Raw genomic sequence first — 20,117 nt, forward strand, 5'->3', positions numbered from 1 at the left:
TACAAAGACAGAACAGGTTGGCTGAAACAGAGACCATACTACATGAAAACAAAATGTTTGCTATCTGATCTTTGACAAAAAAAAAAAAAAAATGTTTACTGGCCCTGATTGATAAGTGTATCTGATATTTTGCAGGTCCTCAATAAATGTTCCTTGGAAGAAAGAATTAACAGACGCAAATACTAAAAAGACGTGGAGAAATATTGATGTCTATTGGAAATCAAAGGCAATAAAAGCAACTTTTGCCTATCGTTTCAATGCCATGAAATGCAGCAAGTTAAAAAGAAACACAAGTATCTAAACCTATAGTACTTGTGGTGAATTGCCATAGCATTAGACATTCATTCAGCAAGTTTGCAAAGCATAAAAAACACTCCTAGAATTTTGTCCTTAAGAAATAATCTAACAGAAGCAACAGAAGCAGTGCTGTATGTGCAGGGACTCTAATTATAGCATTGCGTGTAGACGTGAACTTGGGAAGCAGTACATTCAATTATACAGAGAAAGATAATAAATTGTATAATATTGTGAATCAAAGTATGTCAATGAACACGGAAATGTGTATGACTTAACACTAGTCTTCTAAAGGAGAATACAAATGTTCTCTGCTCTGTGACTTCAGCCTCTGAGAAGCGTTTTAGGCACCGAGCTGGCTTCTTTTGGCCCCTGCTCCCCTTCCTTTCTTACTCTTCCAAGACCAGGATGTGATCCTAATAGCAGTTATTGGTACTGAGGAGCACCCAGAGCACCTCATCTAGTCTTCACCAGCCTTGCGAGATTGAGAGTAAGAGCAGTCCAATTTAACAGATTCAGAACCGGAGGCTTTGCAAGAAAATAGCTTGTCTGAGCTGTGCTAGAATGACAAAGTCCTTTCTGGTGAACACCTCACATTACTGCCCATCATAAAGGCGGGCCTTTACCTGGGCATGGATTCATTCTGGCACTAGACAAATTCATCTTTACATCTCTATAATTTAACATGGTACCTCCATGGGATAGAAGAATTTTAAAAATACTATAAAGTACCCACAAATCTGAAAATAATGGGCAGAGGCACTTGTGATTATTTTTTAAAACTGTTACAAGATTTCATGGGATTAAATAATGTGAATAACATGCTCAGCAGAAAGCCTGTAGCACAGCAAATATGCAAAGCACGTATACAAACCAGGTCGACTACAATCTAGGACTGATTTGTTTGAATACATAGTTTTGTTTTCAATTTTGGTAAGATTTACACTGGAGTTGTTTATTGCAAAGTATGCAAGAAAAGTGCTTAAAATCAAATGGTCTAAAACCACTCAAACAATTTAAACCTAGGTTTCTTACATAAAAACTGTCTCATTCAATCTTACTTTGTATTTCTTGTCCTGACGTGACAGATCATTTAAGATTCATTTTACAATGTTACTGCTGTAACATAATTGATAAAAACACAGCTGTGTTTTAAATATCACAGAATTTATAGACACCCATAAAAAGCATGACTTCTCTTCCTTCTCCTCCCCTCTGGCCATGTCTTCCCTAGTTTTCCTGCTTTTTCATCACTAGTAGCAGAATGTCTGCTATTAAAAATCCTTGACTGACATTTCATAAAGAACTGGCAGGTACCATATTGCCATTTTCAGTCATGTTATGTAAGGCTTAGCAATTAAAGAAATCCACAGCTTCGGATAGCTCTAAATGAAACAATGAGCACACATTTAGCATGTTTTATTGAAGGTATCAGTGCTACTGCCACGGCTAACTTATTTCATGGCATCTTGGCCCGATGACTATCATTCATTCTTCCAAGAAAACGCAACTGTCCCAAAATACATATAAATCAGTTCGATCTTAAAAAATACTCAAGACAGCTGCTACACCCCATTTTGTCTACAACTGTTGGAAAATACTGACAATGTGTTTTGACACGTTTAGGTGAATACTTCTCTCAAATGTACATGTTTAGACAAAAACAAAGGTGAAATTTGATTCAGCAAGTGGCTTTACTTTCCAATAATGGTTCATATGCTGTTACTTTCTACGGTTTATTGATCATGCCTCCAAGCAAAACAGAAACAAACAAATGGCATCAAACAACAAAATGTCTCTTCAACTGCCCCAAAGAAGCTTGTAGTTGGAAGGAAAGGTAGAGAAGCACCAAGTCAGAGCTGGCTATTCCAGCCACTTCTTTAAGCCTTGGACATGACACCTAACCTCTCAGAGAATTTGCTTCCATGTCTGGAAAAACTACCCATTAATATTTACCATGAAATTTTGGGATGGAGTCATATAAAATTTCTTATAAAAATTTTGGATGGAATTGCATAGAAGCGTGTAAAGTTCATAACATAACACCTGCCAGAGAAGATTAGTCTAAGTAAAATATTTAGTCACGCGATCTCTCCACTCTTTTTGCTTTCCTGCTTAATTCATAGGTACCTCAAAAGATTCCAGTGGATGAAAATAGGGAATAAATGGGGAATCATAAACTACTGACCAACTGCCTCTGAGACATTTTGCCATTTCTTCTTGCCTCAATCGGCTGCCTGAGATGACAGAGCCAGGGGCAGAGAAGACGCATGACCCCACATCTGCACTGAGCCTGTCTCTGAGCATTCTCCAGGTCTCAGGCCTGGGCTCAAGAGTGCAAGCTTGCTGCAGGATGAGGAGGTCCAAGATTTTAGTGAAGGATCTGGGGCTATGAGAAGGAAAGAGGAGAAAAGATGAAGATTAACCCAGTCCTCCATCCTAAAAAGTCTTTTTCCCAGAGGAGGAAAACTATTTGAGTACCTAGACCTTTCCCTGCTTTGCCTTCTCCAGGTTTGTCTTACTCTGCAAAGAAAGAGCTTCAGCAAAACAGATTTAGCCTATAAGTAACATGTCAGGAAGACCCTTCAGCCAAACCATCCTCCTTGGGTTAAGGGCTCTCTTGAGCTAAGTTTATGTGCATATATTTTTGTTTGTTTGTTTCAACATCCATGAGGCTGCTGGAAGTCGTGTTTATCAGAGACGAAGAACAGCAATTTTAGTTGGGCATGGTTCACAATCCTGAAAAACAAAATCCCAAATGCCATAATCCCGATTGTTGAATCTCAAAACACTTAACTCCTTAAAGTCAAAATCCCTAATGTTTAAAACCCTGAAATCACAATAACAGAAATCACAGGAGACATGTCCTAAAAAAACAAAACTAGATATTCATCCTGATGAAGACTTCAGAATGAACTTAGTGACTGTGGAGTTCAGCCAGGCTTGCTAGATGACCTCCGTGCAATTGTCTGTATCTACCCCCACAATACACTTTTTTTTTAATATGTTGAAGTTTCCTTCTAGAGTTCTTTTTTAAAGTTTTCCTGCTATTTTGAATTGTCAGCACTATTTTTCAAAATTTGGGGCTATGCAATTCATCTCATAATTTCTAATATCAAATACTATATCATATGTAATTCTAAATTGTGTAGAAAGTATCAGGGAGTTCTAATTAGTAATTTTTTTTTTCAAATTTGACTCTACACAATTGCAGGGTCACATCATGGACTCTGTGCCTCAGCATCACACATACCTGGCACAAATGTTGAAGCTTCCTGAATAAGTGAAGAGATGTCCTCTGTACATCTGCACTTGTGAAAGATAAAATTTCGCCGGATCTCAGCTCTCTGGGTGACTCCATATCTGGTGGTCACCCATTGAAACTCATCATGGTTTTCAATTGATGGAAGGACTTAGACTGCTTATCATAGTATTTCTGATGACTTCAACCATAAAGACAGTTGTACACAATTGGCAACTATGCTGGTATGCATTCATACTTTTTGCATTTTGATCCATTGCTTCATGAGTATAGTTTGTTCACTCACAACTGTTATAGCTGTGCAATTGTCACTAGTGTGTGTGCATATGCCTGGAAATATATGCTGTCTTATAGCCTACCGTACTGCACAAAGTAGCTTACAAAGTGTTCTGCTGTGTTTTTATGGGATTTTTTTTTTCAACTAAACCCCCTTTATTAAAAAATACATATCTTTTACATAATTTAAAAATATTTTTCCAGAATTATATTTTCAGAATTTTATTTTTCTGGGATTTCAACATTTGGGATTATGGTGTTTGAGAGTCTGTCTTTTGGGATTACAATCTTTTGTCATTTTTGTCAGTGCTCAGATTAAACAAAATGCGTATTCAGTTATATACACAAAGAATGCTGAGGAGCTGCCATCACATTTCCCTCTTGGGACCTTCCTGCCTCCATTCCTGTCATCCCCCAGCTTGCAGTCCTTGAGTGGCTGCAGGTCTGTAAACAGAGCTGCACCTGCCTCGCACAGAGGAGCAGGTGGAGGAAAGGGAGGCAGTTGAAGCCGAGCAGCTTCCCTCTCTCTTGGACAAGCCATGTCACCTGCTTTGATGAGGAAAGAAGAGCCTCTCCAAGCAACCAGTGCCCCTGCTCCACTCACACTCTTGAGGGGTCAATCACATGTTTATCAAGAAGAAAATACTGTTTAGTTCAAGTTTCAAAATTTGTTTCTCCATTCTAAGTTAGGTTCTTAGAAAACATTTATTTTTCTCACAAGTTAGAAGGGAACAGATAGCATGTGACATGGGCCAAAGTGTCCATAGTCAGATTCCACCTTCCCCTCATACAGTGCGGGACCTTGGAGAAGTCACTGAATTCCTCTGTGATGGAGCCTCCTCATCTAAACCAGAGGAATGGTGGTAATACATAACTTCTAGACTTGTCATGAAAGTTAATAACAAGAATGTATATAAGGCATTTAAACACTGACACTTTGCAATTGCTTTGCGTTTAACTCTGATTATCACACTTCCTTCTTAAAATCTACAATTGTAGTGACTAGGCTAAAATCTCCATTGATTCCAGACAGATGCTACTCCATTTGCTAGAAATCATCTATGTCTGGATTATTGCTAGACGTATATTTTCGTACTAAGCCATGTTGTTGTAAGAATTAAAGAAAGAGTAAAGAAACATGAAAAGTGGCTCAACAGCCAAAAACAGGTTTATTTTGGAGAATAAACATGAGAGGGGCTTCTGGCTGAGTTAGGTCAGAGGTGCTTTCTCTTACTAAGAGTTTTTAAGGATTCTGGTGGGAGAGCTTATCACAGGCTCAGAATGTTTCTGTGTCTCTGTCTTGCTTATCTGGGAGGGAGAGTTTTGTGTCTGTTCCCATACATCTTCCTGAAGCTGCAGGCATATCCCCAAGTCTGCTTTTAGCTTCCCTATCTTCATGCATCTAAAGGGAAAGGGATGTGCTTATTAGGGCCCACTGTTTTACTGGGGCCCATTGCGTGAGTGTGAAGCTTGGTGGTTGCCCCTGAGACATTCCCCTCCCTCTGTGCCTGAGCTGTCTGATCTGTGTTTTACTGTCTGCTCTTGCTGGCTGCTTATTGCTAGGAGGGAAGTGATTTCCTTGACAGGCATGAGGTTAGAAAGGGAGCTGGAACTTAAAGTGGCTGTTTGTCTGACATGAAGGTGCTCCTACTCTGTCAGTGATTTACGTGCACATGGGTGTGAATGTGCCTGTTGTAGATACAGTTTAGATGTAGTTTTCCCAGTACTTCAGTCCACGGGGTGGTGTGTAAAATAAAGTGACCCACTGCCGTACAGGCATTTCTTTTGCTAGGCATTCTTTTCCTTTTGCCTGAGCCCCTAACCGTGTCTCTCAAGACAGTCTGCTAGTTTCTTAATCTAAAGAATATCAGTAATTTAGAAAAAAAAAATTTATTTAAGAGCCACCAATCTGGAGATCCTGTAGTTTACATGAATTGTCTTTCAAACTGTTTGCCATTTTGCTCTGGGCTCTTAGTTCTAAAATGTAAAATTATGCTTAGAGGGGAAGGGAGAGGAGATGGAAATGGTAATTATAGTAGCTGATATTTTTAGAGTTTCTCTATGCGTCAGACTCTTTGCTAACCATTTTACCTGGGTTATGTCATTTAATCTTTACAACAGATTTCTCAAGTAGGCACTTTTATACAGATAAAAAACTCGAGGCTAGAGAGATTAAATAAATTGACCAAAAATGCAGAGCACCCACTTGATAGAGCTGGGATTTGCCCCAGGTGACACTGCAGAGCTGCTGAACAAGCTGCCACACCACAACAAGCACCTTCGTCCTCTACTTCGTGGGCGCAAGACTGCAGGATGTAGCATTTCATTTAATCCTTTATACTGACACTGAGCAGGACATCTGTTCAAAACACTTGCTTTTTCTATGCCATATTGATAATATAGCATAGAGATTGGTTATGTGACCTCTAGGGTCAGGCTGCCTGGGTCCGGTCCTCACCTCTACTGCTTTCTGGCTGAGTGAACGTCTCAGATAAGAAGAATACATCATAAAGATGGAGACGTCTGAGAAAGGCCTTCGGTTCACTTATGGTAACGATCATAACTGCTAGGTCCATAGAATCACTTTTTAAAATTATTTCTTACTTATTCCAGGACACATCACAAAGATGTTTCTATCTTACTCCACCAGCGAGTCCATGTGTCCCTCAAAGTCTTCTGTAATCTTCATTCATTAGACCCCACGTCATTACTTCCAACCTTGAGATAAAGTCCGAAATGAGATTTCTTTTGAGAAACCTTTTTAGATTAATCAAGAGTTAGCTTACTCTTACCTTTTGCCTAAACTAATTTTAAAACAGACTCTGCTTTCTGGTCCTATTCAGCTCAAATATGCTTCAGCCATTGCTGAAAGTTAAAGGGAAGGATTTCCATCAGATTGTGACGTGGATATGTCACAATTTCAGACCCATTGCCTTATCAGTCATTAGAATTAAACTGTATCTGTTTGTTAAATTCCAGACTAAAAGTAAAAATGAAACCCAAAGACAGCAATCAGAGCTCTACAAGCATTAACAATGAGAATAGAGGATAAAACAAGTTTAAAATTCAGCTAGGTCTGAGCTGCAATACGGTAGCCTCCAGTGTATGTGGCTCATGAGCAATTAAAATGTGGCTAGTCAGTATTGCGGAATGGTATAATTGAAATACACAGCAGATTTTGAAACTAGCATCTTTTAAAAAGCAAAGTACTTCATAGTTTACATTGATTCTGCATTAAAATTATAACTTTTTGGATGTATTAGTTTGACAAAATCCATTGTTACAATGTATTTCACCTGTTTCATTTTACTTTTTCCAGGTAGCGTCTGGGGATTTAAAATTTCATCTGTGGCTCCCATTGTGGGTTGTGTTTTATGTTATATGGTATTACGGCACTGCTGTAAATACCAAGTAGCAGGTTTTTGTTGGTTGTGCATGTGGCAGCTGAATCCCACCTCCCCCCCACCCAGTCCCCAGCATCGTCCTCAACAGAGTGCGGATGCTCCAGGTGGGATTAGCTCCTGGGCAGGTGCATCTGGGATCATCTTCATGCTACGTATTATCCTGATCCCCTCAGGTGACTTCTAACATGTACCTGCTCTCTTTAAGCCCTCTCCACCTGGCCCTTTTCTCTTTTGACTCGTGCCTGGGAAGCTTCCCCCAGTGACGATTATTTTTTCTCTATGTTTTGTTGGAATCCACCTTTACCTATCCCCATCACCTCTTCAATAATCTTTTCCTGAGTGACAAATGTAAAAGCCATGTAGTAATAAAACTAAATCAAAGAAAGGAAAGCCTCTGGGATCTAGATGGCTCAGAGATAACAATGAAGTAGTGTTATCCCTCTCTCTAGCTTGGAAGGAAGACAAACTTTCCCAGACCATTAACAAAGCTGACTAGCTCTTTTTCAACTAGCTTCAGTCAAGTGCTGCCTAGGAAAGGATAGTTAGGTCTAATTCTGGAGTCCAATATTAGACCAATTGCTTATATTTTTCATTCATAAATATAAATATTTATATTCATTCATGAATAAATTTTATATATTATATATTATATATTAAACATGTATATTCATGAACATATATTTTTATATATATATATATATATATATATATATATATATATATATAATACATATTTATATTGTGACCTGTAGGGTCAGACTGCCTTATATAAATATATAAATATATATTTATTTATTTTTAAAGATGGGGTTTCACCATGATGGCTAGGCTGGTCTTGAACTCCTGACCTCAGTTGATCCACCCACCTCAGCCTCTCAAAGTGCTAAGATTACAGGCGCAAGCCACAGCGCCCGGCATAAATATATATGTAATATAAATCTATATATAGATTTATATTCATGAATATATATTGAAACATGTATATATACACACATGTACATGAATGTATATGGAATAAATATGTATACTCCAATGGCATTTTTATTGGAAATAAAGGTACAGATTTAGTTTGGTCTATGTCTCACTATTCATTTGCTTATCTCTTATTTATTTCAGATCTCAGGCAAGGAAGAGAATGTTATTAAACAACCCTCTAATGCAGAAGTGAATAATATACTTAATGATGCATTGCTGTAAAAATTACAGGAGGAGATGTTTTCTATGCACAATTTTATCCCTAGCTAATACATCTATCAGTGTGGATGCAGAGAAGGACATGAGCAGCCATGCTCAGGTTTAATCACTACCTTTCAAAGCAAGATTTTGTAGAAAACATGTGAGGTGAAACTCAGAAAACATGTGAGGGAAGGTGTCAGGATACAGAGTACCCATTGAGGGTGTAGGTAAAGGGAAGCCTCAGAGGTACTGCTTTGCAAAGTCCTGGAAACCATTCTGGAACCCTCAGGGAGAGGAACATGGTAGATTTTGGGGAAATGAAGGCAAGGGGGTTACTGAAACCTGTGGCAAAATGACAATTTACTGGGGGAACAGACAACTAGAAACTTTAGGAATCACAGAAAATGATTGTATTTCACATATTAAGTAATTATGTCTAAGTTAGAGAAGCAAATTAGTAGCCTTCAGAAAGAAAAATAGTTCATTCAGAGCAAGAATTCAAATGGTTAAGAAGCAGAAAATATCTGGATTATTGTGATGCAAGCATGAGTACAACTAAGCAAAAGAAAAATAAGGATCCTTCAAAATTTTAGGACAAATAAATAGCAGGGTGGCAAAGATGGGACAGTCTTTCACCAAACCTGTGTTTTCCTTCTTCCTGAGCTCACAGATGCTTCCATTTCCTGGCTTGCTTTGCAGAGAAATGTAGCCGCGTGGCTGAGCTTCAGCCAGTGCAGCGGATGTGGAGGAGATGTAGACTGTGCGGAGGACCTGCCCATCACAACTCAAGTTCTTCCCTTTCAGCCAACAGGATGGAGCGGGCCGGAGACCTTCATGGAAGCCAGATGCAGAAGATGGCCATCTCCAAGTCACCGCTACCCCAAAATTTATCTGAACCAACTACCCATCATTGAGACTCATTCCAAATTTAACACTTCTGTGTGAGCCCATTAACACTGCACTAATAAAACAAGCAGAACAAGAATGCCCCGGTCCAAATATGAGACAAAAGTAATTACAACTTCATTATGAATAACTGAAGCAAAGCCAGTGCTCATCTGGACTCTGGGTTGAGTGACATTAGAGATTGTGATGCTGGAATCACAGAAGAGGAAGTCTAATGACAGGCATATGCTTGGCTCTGTGGTAAGCAATATTCATGCAGTTTTCAAAATATGAATGCTTATTGCTTTTCAACTTTTATAAGCAGCCTTTAGATAAATTAAGGAGGACTTCATTATTATTTAATCAATTATAAATGCTGACATATTTGACATCACAAAGCTTCTAATGCAACTGAGAGAATAAAGAGGCCAAAACTGGAGAGAAGATATACTAGAAAGAGTAGGATATTAACATCTTACTAAGTGGAAAGACAAGAGATGCTACCAAAAATTAAAGAAAAGTAGCATAAAGGATCAATCGTATTATTTCAATTCATAAATATAATGGATAGTAACCAAGACATGGGAAGCAGAAGTGAAGTAACATATTAATACTCATATCAAGATGTCAAATGAGAAAGTTTACAATGGATAAAGTAAAAATAATATTTTTAACATATTAGATAAAAGACAATAATGACCCAAAACCTGAAACAGTTAAATGTTATTGAGCCGGTGGCATAAGAGTATGGATACGCTGATGGAAGTTTGCTTTTTGTGGTAAAACTTTCTTTATTATTAAATTCCTCAACCATGTTCATACGTTACTTAAGTTAAATTTTAGTGAAGGTGGGATGAGATCACCAAAACTATAATTGACTTGTTATAATGTCTAAGTCAGAAATTTCAATCAGAGGTCAACTCAATTTGAGACTTTAATTTTTTGTTACAGAAATAGACATATTTTCCCACCCATTTCTTAAGGTTCTTTGAGGTAAAAGCAGGATCTGGCATTTATGGGCCTCAGCATGTTCCCAAGGAGACATTGCATAAATGTGACTGCCAGATGCCTTCCATGGTGGTCCCTTGGATTTGAACATAGGATGCTGCTGCTGGTCGCTCTGCGAAGCACGGCATACACAAACATACGTCGTTTATGACAGCCTGTGATTGGGAACTTCCAGAGTATGATGTCAGGGATCTCAGCTCTGCAATGCTGCTGAGAATTGTTTTAAGTTAAGCTTGCTAAAACAAAGTGTTCCATCATAGAATAAATAAAAGCATGTAAAAAGGTGGTGTTCAGGTGAGGGGGAGCATGAATCTCTGTCTGAAGTAGAACTGGGCTGGGTTAGGCCCGGTTGGGTTCAAATGGCCTGACACCTCAGTGATTGCATAGGTAGAATTAGGCAGCCTGGGTAAGATCAGACTAATATTCACAAAAATAAGATTCAGAATTGGAGCAATGGAGTCAAGGGGATGCCGAACGGGCCGCAAAAGATGATGAGACTGTAATTTCCCTCGGCGTGTGAGCTCCTGTGAAGAAATACACCTGCTCCCTGGGGAGTGTTTGGATCAGATGTTAGCTTTCTCGTGGAGGAGGATTTTCTGCATACAAATATTTGCTCACTTCCTTTTTACCTTCTTGTATGTCTCTATCCAAAATCCAAAGACAGTGGAGCATCTTCCACGTTTTCCAAACAGAAAGAATACCTTTGCTCTGTATTCAATACTCTATTTCCCCGTAGTGTCCTGGAGCTCAAAGGAATTTATAACCTATCCTAGGCTCCACCTTATGATTTAATAATTTATGACTTAATAATAAAGTATGGCAAACATAAAACAAATTAAGAAGGCATTTAAATCAAGAGGCAAAAGCATTTTTCATTGAAACTATCTGGTTGCTTCTTTCTTTTTTCATATTTTGCCCCTAGACAGACATCATACCCATAAGAAATGAAACAGTAAATCCTTTTAAGGACTGGCAGAGCATGGCAATAATATACAATAAATAAGGTGAATTCAGAAAGATACAGATATTAAGTTGAAAGTCTCACGAATAAATAAAGAAAAGCTGAAAGATTACCTCCTCAGAAAAAGAAGATTTGAGGTCTCATTTTTAATGTCAATTTCATGCTTGTTCCCTGTTTAAGGGACACAGTTTAAAGCAAAGGCGACTGACCTCTCATTTAATTCTGTGCTAATTACTTTCTAGTAATTAAATATACCAGTTACAACTTTTTCTAAGAGCATTACGACTACATATGTAATACATTTAGGTGTCATTATGCAGGTAAAATCTTGCCAACTATAATAAAATACAAACTTTTATAACACTGGACAAGGTCATTGTAGGAGGAGACAGTCATGCTACTGTTAGGAACCCTATAATGAAAGCTAATGCTTCAACCGATTTCTGCAAATACATAAGTACTAATAGAATGTTAGGGAAGCAGAATATATGCTCATTTCATTCAGGTGAATTATCTCACTTTATTTGGCTGAAATTTCTGTCTCTCATAGATATGTCACAGTTATATATTTATAAGAATTAGATCAATTTTTCCTTTATAATCTACTTATCCGAATCCATGAGAAAATGTGCCGCATCGTTCACATTTGTTTCAGAAAATAATGATATGTAATTGAATGGCCCTTTAAAATCATACTAGGCCATATATTGGAAAAAGCAAAATTTAAATATAAATTTAATAATCTATAATACAGAAGAATAGCTTCCTGTGATAAAAGCACACTGATCTCACTGGAATTTAAAACATAGGTGGCAGCATAGGAAAGACACTTAGCTGACTGTTACGCCAACTTTGACTACATGCAGTATAAGATTATGGAAATTTCTTCTCCAATTAAGAAGAAAACCACTGGAGAATATGTGAGCAAAAAAGCATTAACAATAAAGGAAAAGACCAATGATTTAAGCTAAGTTTTAATGTCACAAGGAACTGAGGATACGGCCTCTCACGGTTTTAGTGGCGGTATCTTATCTCCTGGAACATTACAAGCTAACACCTTTAAGACATTATGTCAAAATATAAAATACCAACCAAATAAATGCTATGTGAGACACCAAGGGACTTTTTTCCCTTACAGAAATTGTAAGAAGGGGCTGCAATGGCAAACTAAAATTTGGACTTAAGTTTGAACTTGACAAATGAGTAAGATTTACGGCTGCAGGGAGATGACAGGAAGACTTTGTGGCAGTGAAAACGCCTGAGCAGAAGTTTGGAATTTGGCAGGTGTGATATGCTGCTGAGCCGATGCCAGAGTCACTTTGATTTTCTTATTCTGAGAGTGAGAATGTAATGGAAATCATGGCAGAAATAAGGAAGAAGAACGAATGTATATAGGATGTCCCATGACACTGCTCTTAAATGAGATCAATTAGTTGAGAAAAATCTGTGGAAAGCAAGGGAAATGGGATACAGCTTTATATTTTGAGGCCACCACTGTTTTGAAAACATAAAGATGAAAAGTAATTAATAACAATTACAAAAAATGAAGGGGGACATAATAAACTTCAGGAACATGCAGAGAAAATGAGCATTTTAGGAGAAATAATAGACATTTATAGTAGGAAGTAGTCGTCAGATGAATTTCTCCAGGGTAGAGGACTAATTTGAATATGATTAATCCCAACTCTAAAAGCTATTAACAGGAACAGCCTGGGCAAGTCACTTTTCTTACCTGATGTACAGATTTCTCACCTATAATATGAATCTTCAATAAAATGCCTACTTACGAAGATTAATTTGCTAAAGTAGTGCCTGGCTTATAATTAGTGGACAATACATACTAGCTTGTGGGGTAGTGGTGGTGGAAGCAACAGTAGAAACAGTAATATGACATTATGAATATAATCAGCTCAGGGATATCTCATAAGACTCTAATATTTTACAAAAAGTAGTCAAATATGTAATAACTAGCAAAGGATAAGATAAAAGCATTCCGAAGGAAATATTATAATGTCACATCATGACTTGCAGTGGAGGCTGTGAGTTGGCATGATTACAAGCGTAGATTAAAAGCCAGACTTGTGTTTCGGTCTTAACATTTACCATCTCTGGAACATTTGGAAATTAAAACTCTATTTCTTTACCTTTTAAATGAGTGTTAATAATTATTACATTAGTGGGTTGTTGTGAGAGTTAAATGGTATAATCCAAGTAAGGTGTTTAGCACATTTTTTGGCATCTCATTATGACCGCCACAAATATTAGCTACGCTTTATTTTTGTACTCAAAAGATGAGTTTTTCCTAGGAAAGCCAAAACCTAGGAGTTGAAGTATGCTCTTTTCTAATGTCATTGGAACAGTAAAATATTTTTTTTGGAAAATGTGAAAATTGCAGTGCTCCAGGTTAAGGAATTCTCACCTAGCCCTGAAATGTGACAATGAGCACTTGGAAGAGAACACTAACCTACAATCACCTTATCTAAGAAGACTGACAGAGTTGAAAGAGTACTTAAAAGATACACATTAAATGATCAAGAAATATTTGTAATTTTTAATAAAAATGAGGCACCAGGCCTAGAAGGACATAAACACTGGCATCAAATCTTTGAATCCTACAATAAGAGGTGATGAAAATAGGCAGAAATCCATAAAGACTGAAAAACAGAATTGAAACAACTTTGGATATTGGGGGGATATAATAACAAGTTGTACTAGTCTGTTTTCATGCTGGTGAAAATGACATAGCAGAGATCGGCAATTAACAAAAGAAAGAGGTTTAGTGGGGAAGACTCACAATCATGGTGGAAGGCAAGGAGAAGCAAGTCACCTCTTACCTGGATGGCACCAGGGAAAGAGAGCTTGTGCAGGGAGATTCCCATTTTTAAAACCATTAGCTCTCACGAGACTTATTCACTATCACAAGAAGAGCATGGGGAAGACCTGCCTCCATGATTCAATTATCTCCCACTGGCTTCCTCCCACAACATGTGGAAATTGTGGGAGTTGTAATTCAAGATGAGATTTGGGGTTGGGGCAGAGCCAAACTATATTATTCCGCCCCAGGCCCCTCCCAAATCTCACGTCCTCACATTTCAAAACCAACCGTGCCTTCCTTCCCAACAGTCCCCTAAAGTCTTAACTCATTTCAGCATTAACTCAAAAGTCCATATTCCAAAGTCTTAACCAAGACAAGGCAAATCCCTTCCTCTTATGAGCCTATAAAATCAAAAACAAGTTAGTTACTTCCTAGACATAATGCAGGTACAGGCATTGGGTAAATACAGCCATTTCAAATGGGAGAAATTGACCAGAACAAAGGGTCTACAGGTCCTATGCACACACAAAATCCAGTGGGGCAGTCAAATCTTAAAACTGCAAAATGATCTCTTTTGACTTTGTGTCTCATATCCAGGTCATGATGATGTAAGAAGTGAGTTCCTATGGTCTTGGGCAGCTCTACGCCTGTGGCTTTGCAGGGTACAGCTTCCCTGCTGGCTGCTTTCATGGGCTGGTGTTGAGGGACTGCAGCTTTTCCAGGTGCATGGTGCAAGCTGCCAGTGGATCTACCACTCTGGCATCTGGAGAATGGTGGCCCTCTTCTCACAGCTCCACTGGGCAGTGACCCAGTAGGGACTCTGTGGGGTGGGGCTGTCTCCAAGCCCACATGTCCATTCCACACTGCCTTAGCAAAGGTTCTCCATGAGGGCCCCTCCCCTGCAGCAAACATGTATCTGGATATCCAGGCATTTCTATATATCCTCTGAAATCTAGGCAGTGGTCCCCAAACCCCAATTCTTAAATTCTACAGACTCGCAGGCTCAACACCAAGTTAAAGCTGCTAAGCCTTGAGGCTTGCATTCTCTGAAGTCACGGCCTGAGTTCTATGTTCTTCCTTTCAACCACAGCTGAAGCAACTGGGATGCAGGGACCAAGTTCCTAGGCTGTACACAGCATGGTAACCCTTGGCCAAGCCACAAAACCACTTTTTGCTCCTAGGCCACTGGGCCTGTGATGGGAGGGGTTGCCATGAACACCTCTGACATGCCCTGGAGACATTTTCCCCATTGTCTTGAGGATTAATATTTGGCTTCTTGTTACTTATGCAAATTTCTGCAGTTGGCTTGAATTTCTCCTTGGAAAATGGGATTTTCTTTTCTATCACATTGTCAGGCTGCAAAGTTCATGAACTTTTATGCTCTGCTTCTCTTGTAAAACTGAATGACTTTATAGCACCCAAGGCACCTCCTGAATGCTTTGCTGCTTAGAAATTTCTTCCAACAGATACCTCAAATCATCTCTCTCAAGTTCAAAGTTCCACAACTCTCTAGGGCAGAGGCAAAATGCTATCAGTCTCTTTGCTAAAACATAACAAGAGTCATCTCTGGTCCAGTTCCCAACAAGTTTCTCATCTCCATCTGAGACTACCTCAGCCTGAATTTCATTGTCTATATCATTATCAGCATTTTCCTCGAAGCTATTCAACAAGTTTCTAGAGAGTTCCAAACACTCCCACATTTTCCTGTCTTCTTCTGAATCCTCCAAACTGTTCCAACCTCTGTCTGTTACCCAGTTCCAAAGTCACTTCCACATCTTTGGGTATCTTTTCAGGAGTGCCCCACTCCTAGTACCAATTTATTGTATTAATGCATTTTCACAATGCTGATAAAGATATACCTTAACCTGGGCAATTTATAAAAGAAAGAGGTTCCATAGGCTTACAGCTCCAAGTAGCTTGAAAAGCCTCACAATTACAGCAGAACGCAAGGAGGAACAAGTCTTGTCTTACACGGATGGCCTCAGGCAGACGAAGAGCTTATGCAGGCGAACTCCTCTTTATAACGCCATCAGATCTCATGAGACTGACTTACTATGATGAGAATGGCACAGGAAATACCTGCCCCCATGATTCAATTACCTTCTACCAGGTTCCTCCCACGACATGTGAGAATTGTGGGAATTACAGTTCAAGGTGAGATTTGGGTGAGGACACAGCCTAACCAGATCACAAGTAGTAAATTTGCTATGGACTTTATGTAGTCCAAGCATGGTTTTTTACATGCATGTAATACTACCTATTATTACATATTACATGTTATTTCTTACATACAAATAACATGTAGCACTAAATGTGATTGCTACATATTACATGTTATTTCTTACATATTAATAACAAGTAATATTGCTTTCAGGAGCAGAATGAGCTTACATAGCACAAGTCAGCCTCACCTGTCCTCTATTCGTTTAAGTGGAAATTTTCTAAAAGCAGCTCCAAAGACATTGCCCTGCCTGGAGTCTGCTCCCCAGCCCCCTTGTTGCACTGTACCTCTGCAGAAGGGAGCTGGGAAGTCCCACGATGCACCATTTCCTGGGCTAACAATGCAGGTCAGGATGGCATGGCCTTCCAAGATGTACCCGGAGAGGCAGCTGTACCGGATTTTGTCTCCTATGTTGAATCTTGTTCCATGGAGAACTCCTTTCAGAATTTCTCCAGGATTTCCACAAGTGTGACTAGGTAAAACTATTGGAAAGAGGAAAAAAGGGAGAAAAAAACACGTTGAATTTTCTATGGAGAGCCATTTATACCATAAAACAGGCACCATCTTTTGATGATTAAAATGAAAAAATCTCTGGCATCAGAAAATTATTAACTGTTCCTAAAACTAAACTGAGAAAATGCCTTCTGATTTAGAATATCTGCAGATTAATACTTTTATAAACAGTTGCATAAAGTATAAATAAATGCATTTTGTTAAGAGAGAAAAATACAGTCCTGCTTATATTCGGTGTTCCAGATGATGTCTAGATTATATTTTTCCAGCGATGAAATTCTACATGCTCATATAGTGAGCAACCAGATCACACAGTAGACAACAGAAATCTGAAACAATGATATCACATAATACTGCAAGAGTGAATATTCACACCCTATTTATTTTTATGCTTCCAAGACTGGTATGGTATCTGATACACATCATTATGCAATGTTCTATTAAGGTTTGATGGATAAACAATTGAATTCAATAAAAACTAGAAATCTCATGCATCGATTCATCAATGTATAAAAAAAAGATTTCACCACTATATCCCAGGCCAGCAGCCAGGCTCTGTCCATTTATAGCATCTGATTCAAAAGTAAGTTTCAGTGCTAAGTTTTGATAACACAAATACTCAATTCACTTGCATTTTGTAAACCAAGAATAAAATTCAAAGCACCCAGCAATCTGAATGGAACCTCCTCTCAGCCAGGGTCATTCCTGAAAAACCTGTTGGTTAACCTGAAAAACTAGTTCAAGCCATGGTGGTGTGGGTGAGCCACACATGCCTCATTATACCCTCTTCCCTTGTAGAATTACTGGTAGAACAGGCTCCTTAACCCTGAAAAGAAACAGTGGCAATCTATTTTTGGAAGCCTGCTACCTGGAGGCTTCATATGCATGATAAAACATTGGTCTCCACAACCCTTTATCGTAACCCAGATATTCCTTTCTACTGATTCCATGTCTTAAACAGTAACTTAACTCTTTCAATTAATTTCCAATATAAAAAAGTAAACAAACAAACAAAACACTTTGACTCTACCTATGACCTGGAAGCTCCCACTTCCAGTTGTCCTGCCGTTTCAGACAAAACCGATGTACATATGCTGTGTCTTGATTGATGTCTTGTCTCCCTACAGTGTATAAAACTAAGTTGTGGCCCAGTTGCCTTGGACAGTTGTTCTCAGGGCCTCCTGAAAGCTGTGTCATTGGCCCCTGGTCACTCATACGCGGCTCAGAATAAATGTTTTTAAATATTTTACAGTTTGACTCTTTTCATTGACAATTTCAATAATGGGATACTGATTCTGTTCTTTTGTGACCCTCTCACATTTTCCTTGATATGATTCTCTATCTAAATCAATCGATTTGAAACTCCATTCCGTACTCATAGAACATGATGTTGAACGAAGTGGTGCATTATTCAGTTGAATGGATAAAAGTCATGATTGTCAGCTATTGTCTCCTTAGTTATGGTTAAAATTTAGTATGTAATCAGTAAATTAACTGTTCTTATTTAGTATTTGAATAAGCTATGGAACTAACTAGCAGGGAAATAAAAATATTTCCAAATACTAATGTATTTCCAACTGAACAGAAGCCATTTTATGTCTGTATCCAATGTCTTTGCATGGGCAAGGGGGCGTATCTTAATGTATTGGTATAACGTAGAACAATATTTTTTGTTTTCTTAGTTTTTAAACTGAGAAATATTTAGAACTTTTCTAGAATATTGGGAATGAATCTCAGTTATTTTTTAAAGAATTTTTATTTATCATGACACTACGTAAGTACAAACTGAGCTATGTAGAAATACTTAGGAAATAAATACTTGTGCTTAGATATTATTATTATTGACATATTTAGGAAATCTTTTACATAGTCAAAGTGTGCTTAGTTCCAGTTTTTAAAATTTATGAGAGCAGTCTACAAAAATCGGTTTAAAAACACAACAGAAAACAGTTCCACATTATCTACAATAATTTGTGTTGTCTTTTTTAATAAGAAAATTCTGTATTTATTTCCACATCCACTATCCCTAAAGCAAAAATGTGTGCTGTTTATAGTACATTACAAACGGCATTTGTAAGGAAGAAAAACTTTCCATTTTATCTGGGCAGCCCTTCAGATTATAACTGAGAATGCCTTGTCTGTCAGCTGAGCTGAGAGCTCTTAAGGTCAAAGTCACAGGTTAAATAACCACCATAAATGGGAAGACTGAGAAACAGAGTGATTGACAGAGAAAGGGAATGTGTGGACAAAAACATGTTTGGTGTTTTTCTTTATTGTCTAGGGATATTTAAAATTAATAAATCCCCATGTCTTCTTAGGGTCATTATTATCATTGTTAACTGCTACTAATAATTCTTCTTAGAAGGCAGCTAGGCTCAGTGGCTCATGCCTGTAATCCCAGCACTTTGGAAGGCCGAGCTGGGCAGATCACAAGGTCAGGAGATTGAGACCATCCTGGCCAACATGGTGAAACCTCATCTCTACTAAAAATACAAAAATTAGCTGGGTGTGGTGGCCTGTGCCTTTAATCTCAGCTATTTGGCAGGCTGAGGCAGGAGAACTGCCTGAACCTGGGAGGTGAAGGTTGCAGTGAGCCAAGATCGGACCACTGCACTCCAACCTGGTGACAGAGTGAGACTTTGCCAAAAAAAAAAAAAAAAATTCTAATAGAAGATGTCCAGATAATTGTTCCCCAAAGACAAGGGTTATCAATGACAATCTATCAAATTACCCTGCTAAAGATAACCACAATGACCAGTCAATATCATGCATGGAAAATCCAAATGGACCACTCTGAAAATGGAACTTAGTCTGTGTGATTACTTTTTTGGGTTAAAAAAAAACCATGAGATTACTTTTTTTCAGCTAGTTTTGGTATGAAAAATGGAATTGATTATTGCGCAGAAAGATCAACAGAACATTCCACAGTAATAAGTAGTTGTGAGCTGCATAACGACAGCTCAATGATAGGTCTCATACACAATGTCAATCCCAGGAGCTTCTGGCTTAGTGATGCTGTAGCCATCATAATGTGGTAGCACCAGGTACGACTCACATGTTTGTGGGGACACTGATGGAAACCAGCCACCTGAGCTGCCAGTCATACAAAAGTGTAGCACATACAATTAGGTTCACTACATGTTTGATGATAACAATGAACAGCTGTTACTTCTTTTGTATTTACTATAATTTTATCATTATTTCAGAGGGTGCTTTTTCTACTCAAAAAAAAAAATAATTTAACTGTAAAACAACCTTAGTCAGGTCCTTCAGGAATAATTTCAGAAGGAGCCATTGTTATT

General features: G+C 38.3%; 1 protein-coding gene across 2 annotated transcripts in view; it reads right to left on the reverse strand.

The window, feature by feature from the left end:
* CSMD1 (CUB and Sushi multiple domains 1) overlaps positions 1-20,117 on the reverse strand; it is a 2,101,842-nt gene that overhangs the window by 1,097,857 nt on the left and 983,868 nt on the right. For both annotated transcript variants that reach the window (XM_032260320.1, XM_032260321.1), the window contains exon 4: positions 16,590-16,784. In XM_032260320.1, coding sequence (XP_032116211.1) covers positions 16,590-16,784 — 195 coding nt within the window. The remainder of the gene's footprint in view (positions 1-16,589; positions 16,785-20,117) is intronic.

Source organism: Sapajus apella, unplaced genomic scaffold (genome assembly GCF_009761245.1).
Source record: "Sapajus apella isolate SASKATOON/1434 unplaced genomic scaffold, GSC_monkey_1.0 scaffold116, whole genome shotgun sequence".
Classification (NCBI taxonomy): Eukaryota; Metazoa; Chordata; class Mammalia; order Primates; family Cebidae; genus Sapajus; species Sapajus apella.